General features: G+C 41.2%; 1 protein-coding gene across 24 annotated transcripts in view; it reads right to left on the bottom strand.

The window, feature by feature from the left end:
• Window positions 1-13,892, bottom strand: part of RIMS1 (regulating synaptic membrane exocytosis 1) — a 271,494-nt gene that overhangs the window by 119,346 nt on the left and 138,256 nt on the right. For all 24 annotated transcript variants that reach the window (XM_069974601.1, XM_069974607.1, XM_069974603.1 and 21 more), the window contains 3 exons: window positions 9,380-9,533; window positions 7,267-7,392; window positions 4,746-4,808 (listed from right to left, as the gene is read on the bottom strand). In XM_069974601.1, coding sequence (XP_069830702.1) covers window positions 4,746-4,808; window positions 7,267-7,392; window positions 9,380-9,533 — 343 coding nt within the window. The remainder of the gene's footprint in view (window positions 1-4,745; window positions 4,809-7,266; window positions 7,393-9,379; window positions 9,534-13,892) is intronic.

Genomic DNA, 13,892 nt, shown 5'->3' with positions numbered 1-13,892 from the left:
TCAATTATGAAAGCAGTGCTTATCCCGTGACTAATCGTGGCCATGTGAACACATCTGATCAATCAAATAAGTTATTTCTGTTAATTCAGAGATATCAGAGTGTAACCAGCAGCTGGCCACTGAAATTGGGGATACCTCTGGTTTTGCACTGCTCACAACTTTAAGTGTCACTGTAATTTTTTTTTTTTTTTTTTGCAGAAATCAATAGTCCAGGCGATTTTAAAAAACTTTGTAATTGGGTTTAATAGGCAAATATGCCATTATCTGCATTAAAAAAAGACTTTCCCCATGTACCCCCCCTCCTCATCTCTTTCATTCACTGCTCATTATCAAGAAATCTTGACTCTTTTACATCAGTCGAGCCCTGTCTGTTCTATGGAGAGGGGAGGGGGGAGGAGGGAGATTAGTCACCACCAGAGAGCAGAGAACAAAGGATTACACAGTGGGAGCGGTGTTAAAGCCAGTATTTAGAGGTCAGAGAGGTCAGTGCTGACTGTCAGAGGATATAGCCCGGTGATGTAGCTGTAAATTAACTCTTTGTTCTGTGTTGGTGCCTCATCTCCTTTAACCCTTCCTCTCTCCATAGAGAACCATGAAGACAGGGGAAGAACTTTAAACTGCTTTTTCATGATAAAAATGCATTTTTCTTACAATCGCTTGTATTATTGATTTCTGCAAAAAAAAAATTAAACCACAGTGACACTTTAAAGCATAGGCTTTAAGATGACTTCTAGAATAAGCCTGAGGGCTGATCTGGTACAACAAAAAGAGTGTATTCGTGCCAAGTAGTGGACTCAAACATCTCCTAGCATGGGCAGGTCATCCTATGACTTAGATGGTGTGCTCTAACTTCCTCAATAAAATAATATATATATGGTCTACAAGTTAAGATTATAGACTTATAACTACAGGCTGCTATATGCTCTTGTAATAATTCTCATAAGCCATGAATCCACATTTAACAACAATTTTAAAGGGGTTATTTGGCTTTTTATTTTTTAAGTGACAAGACTGGACTAAAAAAATATTTAAAATAAAATACACTCACTTGCCATGATCCCCCACTGTTCTGACAGTGCCTGGTCCCTGCTGATTACCACTCCTCTTCTTTCCCAACACAAGAAAATGTCCGCTCAGCCGGGACCAAGTACTGTTGAACAGCATTGGTGGGGTATTGTGTCAGATAAATACACAATTTTATAAAAAAAAAAAATGTAAAAAAAAAAAGAGAGAGAGAGAGAAGTCCAGTTATGTCACACTGGGCAAATCGAAAGCATTCCCTTTATACCACTGATGTATATAGATGTATGCACATTTAGCAGTATAGTTAATTTTACATCAACAGTGCCTGAATATCGTGTGTCTGTATGTGCTCCCTGCATACACCAAAAACATATTCATAAGCCAAAAGATTTTCACTTTGGTGCTATTTGACACAGACACACACAGTTAGGCTAGGTTTACACTGCGTTTTTGCAATCCGTTTTTTTTTTCATGTTTTTTGCAAAAAAACGGATGGAAAAAGGATGCATTTGTGTGCATCCGTTTTGATCCTTTTTTTCTATTGACTTCCATTGTAAAAAAAAAAAAAAGGATCAAAACGGATCCGTTTTTTTTAACGGACACAAAAGTAGTGTCAGCTACGTTTTTGTGTCCGTCAAAAAAAAAACCGTTTTGATCCGTTTTTTTTTTTTTTAAATGGAAGTCAATGGAAAAACAGATCAAAACGGATGCACACAAATGCAAAAAAACGGATGAAAAAATCGGATTGCAAAAACACAGTGTGAACATAGCCTAAGACTGTCCAGTGTACTCTTTTCTCCGGTATACATTCTGGACCTCAATGCCCAGTAATTTTTATGTTTTTCCATGGTCACCTCCTAAGCAGTGCAACTTTTTAACTTCTCCATCGATGTAATAAGGCAGCCATGAAAAGGCGGTGGCTTAGAATAAAAACCTTAATGACCATCATTAAAAGGCATGTGGGCAGTCATTTAAGGTTAAAACTTTAAAGAAGCACTCTAGTTTAAAGGGGTTATCCAGCGCTACAAAAACATAGCCACTTTCTTCCAGACACAGCACCACTCTTGTCTCCAGGTTTAGGTGCAGGTGCAGGAGCTTAATTGTAAACGACACCTGGACTGGAGACAAGAGTGGTGCTGTCTCTGGAAGAAAGTGGCCATGTTTCTGTAGCACTGGATAACCCCTTTAATATTGTGATGCTGTTTGCCTTATTATGATTCAATGTTAAGTGTGAGATTATAAATAAAAAATTAATAATGTATGTGACTGAGTGGTGGGGAAGTGTAACTGCAGCTCAGGTCCTGTTCAAGTAAATAGGACCTGAGTTGCAGTTACGCATCACCACTGCTACACAGTATAAACAGAGACAAACTGTGATCATTGTGTAGGGTGGTGCCGGACAGCAGATGAGCGCAGGTGCCGGGTGTTAGCACCCCACTGATAAGTGACTGATGAGCTATCCTGTGGATAGCTTATCAGTACATTTCGCCTAGAAAATCTCTTTAAAGTAAATGTACCATCAGGTATATTGCTTTTTTTTACCTTAGCACCTCGGCACCAGCACCGATCCCGGTGGTGCGGTATTCTCTTTGAAATGCTGCCCGGTTCCCACGTTTGTCGCCGGTCTTTTCCCGAGTATCAGCCTGGCTCTATGCACTGGAGGCAGGCCCGCTATCCCCCAAGTGTGACCATATCCCTTCCCCTCTGTGGCACGGCTCCATTGATTCTAATGGAGCTGCGTCACTGAGTGGAGGGGTTTTTGTCAAACTGGGGGGGTGGCAGGCCTGCCTCCGGTGCTCCGAGCTGGGTAGGTGCTTAGGAAAAGACCAGCGCCAAGCCTGGGAACTAGGTGACGTCTTAAAAAAAAGACCACGCCACCGGGATCCCTATGCCGGCGCTAAGGTAAAAAAAAAACGATGTACCTGATTGTACATTCACTTTAAAGGGGTACTCCAGCGGGGGGACACTTTTTTGCGACAGGTAAAACATTGCGGCACTCCGGTGGCCGGTTTCCAGCCGCTTCCGGGTGTCTGGCGCGGGCCAGAGACGATACGTCTCAGGTCCGCTCAGCCACTCAGTGACAGAGGCGGGATCTGAGCAGACTTAAAACGTCACATCTTGGGCCCACGTCAGACACCAGGAAAAGGCCAGGAACCGGGCACCGGAGCGGGGAGGTGAGTGGATGTAACCTCCTCCCCGGTCCCAGCAAAAAAGTGCCCCCCCCCCCCCCGCTGGAGTATCCCTTTAAGGACACATATTTTAAGGACTATATTTTACTTGCTGGCATTCAGGATTTCCTTAAGATTATTTGCATAAAAGTAAATCAATCTATACTTGAGCAGGACTTTAATTTGTCTACAGATCCAGCCTATGCTTCAATATACAGTAATATCTCGGTTTTCGAACGCTTTGGAACTCGAACTGCTTGGTATTCGAACGAAAATTTACCCAGAAGTAGTGTTTGGAATTCGAACTCTGCTTGGTTTTCAAACGTTTTTTGAACGTTTTTGCGAGCGTGGATGGTGGGTTGTAACTGGCGAGTTAAGCAGTGGTGAGGCTTCACATACAGTTCAGTGCTGTATAAGACTGCTGGAGTGCATATACAGTGCAGTAGTAGTACAGGCAGTGCACCACCATCTCCCATACATTACAGTGCTTGGATGGGGGGGGACGCTATACAGTAAAGAATGGGTGAGGAGTTGGTGACTACTGTATTATAATTGCTGGTTCTGATGAACATTTCTTATGTTTAATGTCCTGTACAGTATAGTGCTGTTCTGTACTGTACTGTAGTGATTATACTGAGCACTTATCAGTGTAATAAATGAGTATTGTAGGTAATTATTGGTGGCTGCTGGAACCAATTAATCACATTTACATTATTTCCTATGGGAAGACACTGCTCGGTTTTCAAACTGCCTTCCGGAACCAATTAAGTTCGAGAACCGAGGTACGACTGTATCTTTGCATTCCAAATAAATAATTGGTAATAAAAGTTATAAAGTCCAGCTAGACTATGTCATAACTAAATGATCAGTCCAACTGCTGAGAACTATGTAGATCAATAGAACAAATAGGATGCTGTGCAGTGGCCCATTTGTTCTTGTCCATGGTTATAGAAAGCGGACGACCATTGATCAATACGTTATGGCATATTTTACCGATTCTATGATTGTAGAAAAGAGAAATAAGGGAAATAATTTTAACTACTATACTTGCTCCATTTTACAAGTCACATAATTAGTAAGTTTTTTTTACATAGATGGTTCCTTTCAGACAGTCAGTACATTCTTAGTAAGGTGAATCCTTAAATTTTTTACCGATTACAATATAGTCAAGAAAAAAACATGAAATCACGAAATTTTCCTTCATTTAAAGCCTTAAAATGTTACAATCAAATAAATTAACTTTTGGCATGACGCCAGATAGGGATCACACTGGATCTCCCTCTTGAGACCCGCTGCGATTATAAGATACAGCCATCCCTGACATCAGAATGATTTGTACCAAATCTATATCTTGTGATCACATCGGGTGGCAGGAGTGACGACATGTCAAATGTTCATTTATTTGGCAGTGATGCCTTAAACAGGTACAGTATCCAACTTAAACAGGGGGGTCTCATATTCAGTTTTATGGGAACAAGACTTTCATTCTGATTCACTGTTCTGGTCAATTCACATTCATTTAAGAAATGAAAAATGCTTAAAAATGTATGGTACCTGATAGTATGTAGGCACTCAGCACTGCGACCACGTTTTGCTCGGGGCAACATAAGGAGTTCACTGGAAATAAAGAGCAATCATTAAGCAATTTGAATACAATTATTTGTATGTTCTGTATAGATTGTACTATATATATATATATATATATATATATATATATATATATATATATAGGTGGATCTGCTCCAGTATTGTTACTTAGTGCTAATAATGTGGCTAAAACAATTTTGCCTTATCAGATACTTCCTGTCAGGTTTCAAACTCAAGAAAAACTGGTCAAAAACTATTTGCCACAAGGTGTCTCATTTCTGTGCAGTCTGTTCTTCCCTGCCTGCTAGGGGAATGCTACCTCTAGTAACAGAAAGACCAAGATGGAACACAGAAAGAAGGGAATGCTATCTCTAGTAAAAGAAAGACCAAGCTGGAACACAGGAAGAGGGGGTAGGGCTATGTGCAGGACAGAAAGAGCATGCTAGCATTGTGTCCTGCAGTGTGTGAGCCTGTCTTTGTCTTCTAGAGGGTCTTCACTGTCCTAAAAAGGTAAATTACAGTATACCTGTCATTATAAAAAAAACTTTTGACATGTCACAGAAACATGTCAAAAGTTCTGATCGCTCCAGGTCTGAGTGCTCAAACTCATACTGATTGGGAGATAGAGCAGGGAGAAAACACGCTGCAGCAGTTAAAAAAAAAAAAAAAAGTCGGGTTCCAGAGGAGCCCATTATAAGTCAGATTCTTTTTTTTTAATTCAGAGCGGAGAGTGGACATGCTTCAGCCTGTCTTCTCCACATCGGTAGGGGTCTGAACAATCAGATGCGGACAGATCAAAACTTTTGACATGCCTCTACATGAATCCCATGCACGCTGGTGTAGGTTTCACTATAATTTCTCCTCCGTGCCCCCTCTGCGTAACACCCCCTCCCTGCTCCACTGGCGCAGATAGACCATTTGCAAATATTTTCACGCCGATCGGGCCCATCTGTGCCTAAAAAAAGCATTTTAGCCGTTTAACCCTTTGAGGACCAGGCCCAAAATGACCTAGTGGACGGCACCAATTTAAATTTTTGCGTTTTAATTTTTTCCTCCTCCCCTTCTAGGAGCTCTAGGATTTTCATTTTTCTATCTACAGGGCCATGTAAAGGCTTGTTTGTTACAGAAATAGTTGTTCTTTGTAATGGTGTCTTTCATTCTACCATAACATGTATTATTATTTATGAAAATATAAAATGGTGGAATTGGAAAAAAGAATGCAATATGGTAAATTTTGGGGGGTTCCTGTCTCTACGTTATGTACTATATGGTAAAAGTGACATGATACTATTACTCTATAGGTCAGTCCGAACACAACCATATGCAGGTTACACAGATTTTCTAGTGTTTTAATTTTTTTTTTAATGAAATCCTTTTGTTTTTGCAATTATCAATAAAACTACCCTATTGTGACTCCTATAACAGTTTTATTTTTTCACCTACGGGGCTGTATGAGGTGTCATTTTTTACGCCATGATGTCTAGTTTTTAGTAATACCATATTTGTGTAGATCGGAATTTTGATCACTTTTTATAAATTTTTTTATCTGTATAATGTAACAAAAAATGAGCAATTCTTCTGCTTTTTCCCCCTCTTTTTGTTTACGCCGTTCACTGTACGGGATGACGATTGTTATATTTTAATAGATCGGACAATTACGCACGCTATGGTATATTATATGTTTATTTATTTTTACATGTTCTATTTGTATAATGGGAAAGGGAGGTGATTTTAATTTTTATTGGGGGAGGGGCTTTGGGGTATTTTTAAAAACATTTTTACTTTTTTGTTTACAAGTCCCTTGGGGGACTTTTACCTGCAATACTTAGATTGCATACACTGATCATTGCTATGCCATATGCAAAGCATTGATCAGTGTCATCGGCGCTCTGCTCATGTGCAGATTGCCGATAGGACCACACGGAGGAAGGTAAGAGACCTCCGGCAGTCCGACACAGCGATCGGGACACCCGCAGTCACGCTACTGATTGCAGCCGGACCCCCACCTGCTATGAAGGACGTACTGGTACGTCCTAGGTCGTGTAGGGGTTAATAAAGGTCCTCCATAGTGTATTGAATAACGGTCGTTGTTCGTGGCAGCCGTCTAATTAATTTTATTACCATTTATTCACAGTCATTATTGCGCGAACAGCAAAAGTTATTTTAAGTATTTCACACACAATACACCGGTCTTTTTTAAAACAACAGCAATTGTTTTGAGTATCAAATAACAGTGATAAAAATTGTTGTGTGAACATCGCCATAATGTTAATAATGTGATTTCCAGGGAACTAACCCTGTACATCATACCATGGAACTTGCTACTGTATACACTGCTAAAGACCAAGGCAATAACAAACTAACTTCACCAGGTTATTCACAGATTAATCCAAAATAAAAAAATCTATATGATATTCTAACTAATGCCAGGAAACCCTAGAAGTATGTATAGAATAAAAGAAAATGTATCTGCTTAACATACACTTACTTTTCTTGATCAGACAAATACTGACTGTCCGAGTCCCTGGACCTATGAATAACTGGACTACGGGAGGCATCATGGTGTCTTGTTGGAGAGCGTGATCGTCTCATTTGATGAATTTCATCCAGGCTCCTACATGATTGCACAAGCAACATAATAATAATGATAATAGTAGTAGTAAAAATAACAATAATAATGATAATCATAATAATAATGCCCATTATAAACAACAATAAAAAATTAATTCATAAAAATAGATTTGTAAAACAAGAAAAAGTATTAAAAGTGGGGACAGGAATGCACTGTATTTTTTTTTTTTACTCTAAGGCATGTCACAATATTTCAGTTTATATTTTTTTTAATTCCTTACTATTTTAAAGATCTCTGTTGTCAGTGAATAGGGACATGTTTATTTACATCCACAGCAGCTATAGTTACATAATTTTTCTCTGTATTCTTAACTGCATTCAGATAACTCAGCGTGGAAGATGGTATTGGGAGGAGTGTTCCTGGATGACAGTTTCGCGCTACAGCGCTTCATCAGGTCAGGTTCCTGACCCGATGGAGCAATGTAGCGCAAAACTTTCGTCGTTCCACCCTGACCACACGTTCATTTAAATAAACATATGGACTGATTTGGCTATGAATTGGTGGGTTCCGCTTCTTTATTCTCCGATGTTCTACATTGTATTGTATTTCTGTGTCAATTGCATTACCAACAATTTAGTAATCATGTAAATTATGATAAATATCAAGACTACTAGTCCTCGGTAGAGCTTTCATTTAACCAACAGCCTCAAAATCAGATTATGTTAGCAATTTGCCTTTGACATTTCTTTGCGGCCAAGTATAAATCCGATCTGCTCACCTGGGCTGTGTGGCTGTGATGTGTGTGGTTAGTTATGTCAGACTATGGGCCGTTTTACACACACAGATATCTGACAGATTTTTAAAGCCAAAGCCAGGAATGGATTTGAAATGGGGAGAAATCTCAGTCTTTCCTTTATAACCTTTTCTCTGTTTATAATCTGTTCCTGGCTTTAGCTTTAAAAATCTGTCAAATAATCTGTGTGTGTAAAAGGACACTAAATTACACATAAAAACAGAAAGAAAGATACTTAAAGTAGTGCAAATGCATATTCCCAGACTCATACATATAATACAATAGAATGAAGCTACATACATGTATTGCTGATGGAGTCCTCCACCAATATCCATCTATTTTTATGAAACAAAAACAATAAGAACTGCTGCTGAAGACACAAAAATCTGTGTGTGAGCTTTTCTGTCCCTCCCCCTTCTTACCGCCTCTATTCTAAGACAGCTGATGTAAACAAGTCCCTGTATCTGAAACTTTGTAGCTTCTTTGAAATGCTGGGAGGGTAAGGGCCCAGTCACACTACGGAATCTGCGCGGATAAGCTCAGACGGATTCCGTGCGCTCGCCCGGCCCCCCTCATGCTCCTGCTTGAAGATCTGGCCGTCCCATAGGCTCCATTCTATTCAGACAGATTTGGGTGGATGGCGGAATCCGGCTGACCATAGAATGGAGCCTATGCGACGGCCAGAAGTTCAAGCGGGAGCACGCATGGAATCCGCCGGAGGTTATCTACACGTATTCTGTAGTATTAACATGCCCTTATTCTGCGGTGAATAATAAGCTCACTGTAATTAATCCTCCCGGCATTACAGAGAATCTACAATGTTGCAGATAAGCCAGTCAGGGACTTGTTTACATTAGCTGTCTCAGAAGGAAGGGTGGATTAGGGGGAACAGAGAGAAAAGCTCACACACAGATTTTTGAGTCTTTAGCAGAAAGCAGCAGCTCAGAACTGGGGGAAGGAGGCTGAATAGATAATAAAAAGTATTGAATAAATTGTTAGTCTCACCATGGGCAGCAACATAACAAAAGTTATGTTTGAGTGGAAAACCCCTTTAAGGTTTTACTAATACATATGGTTTTTTTCTCCATACCGTAAACATGGCTTCTTCATTTCTAATTTATCAGTGTAAAATGACCTCCAATGATTTGCCCATGTGTTGTGGTGTTGGCATACATAGATATAGATGTAATGTAATAAGCACAGTCGTAGTACCATGTTAAATGACACTTAACATACCTCTGTAATGGCACATTTGGTAACCGTGAGCGGGTCCTGCCCTGATCATCAACACGGTGAGGAGATACGGAACGGGAACGATGATGGGTCACTCTTTGCTGTTCCGGCACTGTTAATGTTGTAGATCGGCTTTGCCTATTATTAGACCTTGAGCCTAGCAATACACAATTTTTCAGCATGAAAAAGATTAGATTTAATGAGTGATGAATAAGGCTTGGTAACACTTTACATTTTCTGAATCCATTACATAGGAATAAAGGGGGAATCAGAGCAAAAGTTTGCAAAACTAATCAATAACTTTGTACGGCTTCATGTTAATATTCAGTACAAACACCAACTTTCATATCCAAATGACTGACGTAGTATCACAAACATTCATTTTGTATTTCACATGCAAAAGTATCTATATAAAGTATATACAAAGAAAAATCAGTGTGTAATGAATCAATTAATTTATCCATTACTATCATTGGTTTATTGAATCCATATAACTCATATGAATAAACCTCTAAACTAATCCAGATCAAGCCCCAAATGACCAAACCCAAAAATGAATCAAGAATATGGGCAAGACCTCATTATTACATACAGGACTAGAGCCCAAATTTAGGAGACCTCAGACCAGACGCCCAAAATGAATCTAGACCAGACTACATAAATTCCACATTTAATTTAAATGACAGATCGGACCCTAAAATTAATTAAGACTCCAAATCAGACCACTTGACATTCAGATCCCGGATCAGACCCCAGAAAAAATTCAGACCCCAAAATTAATCAAGACCCCAGAGCAGGACCAGAAATTATGTGAGACCCAAAATTAGACCCTGCAATAAACACAGACCCCAAAATCAATTAAAAAACGTAGACCTAGCAACATTGACTCTACTCTGTTAGAATAGCGGATATGCCTTTCGAGGAGAGAGTGAGCATAGTGGAGCGTTATGTAGTATGCTTTTGATTGTACGTGCTAAATGCTTATGTGGCTTCATTGTTTTACTCTCCAGACATTGCATTGTCCTATTGATGTATTGTTGCACTCTGCCCTGATGGTGGGTAATAAGTCCACCTTATTGCACTGTTGTTTTATAAATGGAAAAAAAAAAACAGACCTGATTCTACATTTACATACTGCTCAATACTGCAGATTATCTTCCATTACAGACACTGCACGCAGACCCTAGTACACACAGAATCTTTATTCTAAACAGTGTCAGGACCCTGTGCAGCAGGATCAAGACTGCAAAAGCCCAGATCCAGAAGCAGAAAGAATACGTAAATGGAAGTGGGCTATGTGCAGTCTCAACTAATGCAACTACCTAAGGCCCAGTAAGTATGGAAACTCTGCTTTCAGCTACTATGCTGTGTGCCCCCCATAGTTTGTGACTGTGTTGTAAGTACTCATTTTTTCCACACAGCCACCACAGGAGAAATTAAAGTGTAACTGTAATTTAAATTTGTTTTTTTTTTGTTGTTTTTTTTTGCAGAAATCAATAGTGCAAGAGAGTTTAAGAAGCTCTGTAATAGGATTTATTGGGCAAAAAAGACTCTTTCTGTACTCAAAAAGCTGTTTCCCAGCCTCCCCCCACACTTCTTATGTGCTCATTCTGAGGCAAAGCAGTCTTCATTACAGAGGTAGAAAGTGAAGACGGGTTTGCTGAGTGCCATTATAACCTATGGAAGGGGGAGGGGCCGAGGGGCATGATTGAGCAGGAAGAACAGACAAATAGGCCAGCAATTTGGAGACTGTTTGGGCACATAAAATGCTGGATTTAAAAGACAGAAAGGTCAGTGCTAGTCTGGGATCTTGGTGAGAGAAGACTGCAGGATGATGTTTTATGCAGGGCCCTCCCCCTCCATAGAGCACAATGGACACAGAAATCCTGCTTCTTTTGAAGGGTGGGGGAGAACACTGCTCTGCGTGTCCTCTACCCAACTTCCCCCTTCCCCTATCCTCCATCCCCTCCCTAATCATGGAATGTGATATGTCTGACACTCCAAACTCTGCTTGTCACCGGATCTGTATTCCCAATCTACCCTCCGGGATATCCTTCAAAGCTGATGTCACGATCTGGTTGATGGACTGGCCGCTCAGCCAGTTACCGAGTGGGACGGGACACCGATACAATCACTGATTGGCTAAGGAGGCAATCCATCAGCCGGGACAAGCCTTTTCATACAAACAACGTTCACACACACACACACACAGGGGGAGACTTATTAAAAGGCGAAAATGCCTTTTTTAGGTGCAGATGGGCCCAATCAGTGTGAAAATATTTGCAAATGGTCTATTTGCGAACATTTCATTTGCATCGGGCTGATCTGCACCTCCTGTGCCAGTGGGGCGGGGAGGGGGCGTTACAGGGGGTTCGGCAGCATGCAGTGGGGGCGCGGCCTCTGCGTGCGCCACAATTATCATTTAACCGGAGGAAAAATGACACTAAAACCTACCCCAGCAGGATTTATGTAGAGGCAGTGCGCCTCTACATAAATCCTCAGAGCTCTGGAGCTGTGGGGTCATTTGTAAGCCCGGAGTAAAAATCGCCGGACTTAATAAATGTTCTCCATAGTGTTTTGAAAATGTAAAGAGATTGGCTAACCTTGCGCCGACCCAGGAGACCAGATCGAGAGCAGAGGAGGGGGAGTAAGAAGAGAGTCGGGGCATCTACTTAACTGGGGGGAGGGGGATAACTACCTGCTTGGGACATCTACCTAATGGGTGGGTAAACAAAGATAAAATGGAAAGGGAATGACTTCAAGTAGACATCCACTGCATGTAACTGCAATATAATCTATTTTACTGTCTGCAGAGGTTGGATCTCCACTACATGGGCTCAGTAATGGGGGGGATATTGCTATGTGTACAGCTGTTTTCAATAAGTATCACTATGGTGGTATTATCCAGCCATGTGGTGGTAATGGTAGTGGTCATATGGCGTGGCACAATTATTTGTCGCTTGTATAGCAATGATATCAGTGATTTTAGTCTTAGTATAGTGGGGGGGGGGGGTGTTATTTAGTAAAGGAATGGGGATATTTTCCAGTCACTCTGTTATTTTGGCAGTGGTCAAGGTGTGGTGGAATTATTAGTCCTTTGTATAGTGGTGTAGAGGCACTACAAGTGGCTCAATATACTGTGTGTGGCACAAAGGGGTCAGTACAGTATATTATGAGGAGACACTTAGAGGACACAATACTGTGCTAAAGTGGTTATGTGGGCAACAGAGATTATTAGCAGTGCACTCCCTGCAGTATAAAAGCACACTCCCTGCAGTATATAAGCGCACTCCCTGCAGTATATAAGCGCACTCCCTGCAGTATATAAGCGCACTCCCTGCAGTATATAAGCGCACTCCCTGCAGTATATAAGCGCACTCCCTGCAGTATATAAGCGCACTCCCTGCAGTATATAAGCGCACTCCCTGCAGTACATAAGTGCACTCCGTGCAGTATGTAAGCGCACTCCCTGCAGTATATAAGCACACTCTTTGCAGTATATAAGCGCACTCCCTGCAGTATATAAGCGCACTCCTTGCAGTATATAAGCACACTCCCTGCAGTATATAAGCGCACTTCCTGCAGTATATAAGCGCACTCCCTGCAGTACATAAGCGCACTCCCTGCAGTACATAAGCACACTCCCTGCAGTACATAAGCGCACTCCCTGCAGTACATAAGCGCACTCCCTGCAGTACATAAGCGCACTCCGTGCAGTACGTAAGCGCACTCCCTGCAGTATATAAGCACACTCCCTGCAGTATATAAGCGCACTCCCTGCAGTATATAAGCGCATTCCCTGCAGTATATAAGCACACTCCCTGCAGTATATAAGCGCACTCCCTGCAGTATATAAGCGCACTCCCTGCAGTATATAAGCGCATTCCCTGCAGTATATAAGCGCATTCCCTGCAGTATATAAGCGCACTCCCTGCAGTATATAAGCGCACTCCCTGCAGTATATAAGCGCACTCCCTGCAGTATATAAGTGCACTCCCTGCAGTACATAAGCGCACTCCGTGCAGTATATAAGCGCACTCCCTGCAGTATATAAGCACACTCCCTGCAGTATATAAGCGCACTCCCTGCAGTATATAAGCACACTCCCTGCAGTATATAAGCGCACTCCCTGCAGTATATAAGCGCACTACCTGCAGTATATAAGCGCACTCCCTGCAGTACATAAGCACACTCCCTGCAGTACATAAGCACACTCCCTGCAGTACATAAGCACACTCCCAAACATGCAATCAAAGTTTTGCACAGGTTGCAATCTACCCTTTTACACAAGATTATCTGACAGATTATCTGCCAAAGATTTGCAGCCAAAGCCAGAAACAGATGATAAACAGAGATAAAGTCATAAAGCAAAGTCTGAGATTTCTCCTCTTTTCAAATCCATTCCTGGCTTTGGCTTCAAATCTTTGGCAGATAATCTTTCTGAGTAAATGGACCCTTAGACCATTCCATACAATCCAATGGAGAGGGGAGAGGTGAGGAGTGGGACGAAAGGAGA

The sequence above is a fragment of the Dendropsophus ebraccatus genome, chromosome 6 (assembly GCF_027789765.1).
Source record: "Dendropsophus ebraccatus isolate aDenEbr1 chromosome 6, aDenEbr1.pat, whole genome shotgun sequence".
Lineage (NCBI taxonomy): Eukaryota > Metazoa > Chordata > Amphibia > Anura > Hylidae > Dendropsophus > Dendropsophus ebraccatus.
Note: the sequence above shows the minus strand (reverse complement) of the source record. Positions and strands in the feature narration are given on the sequence as shown.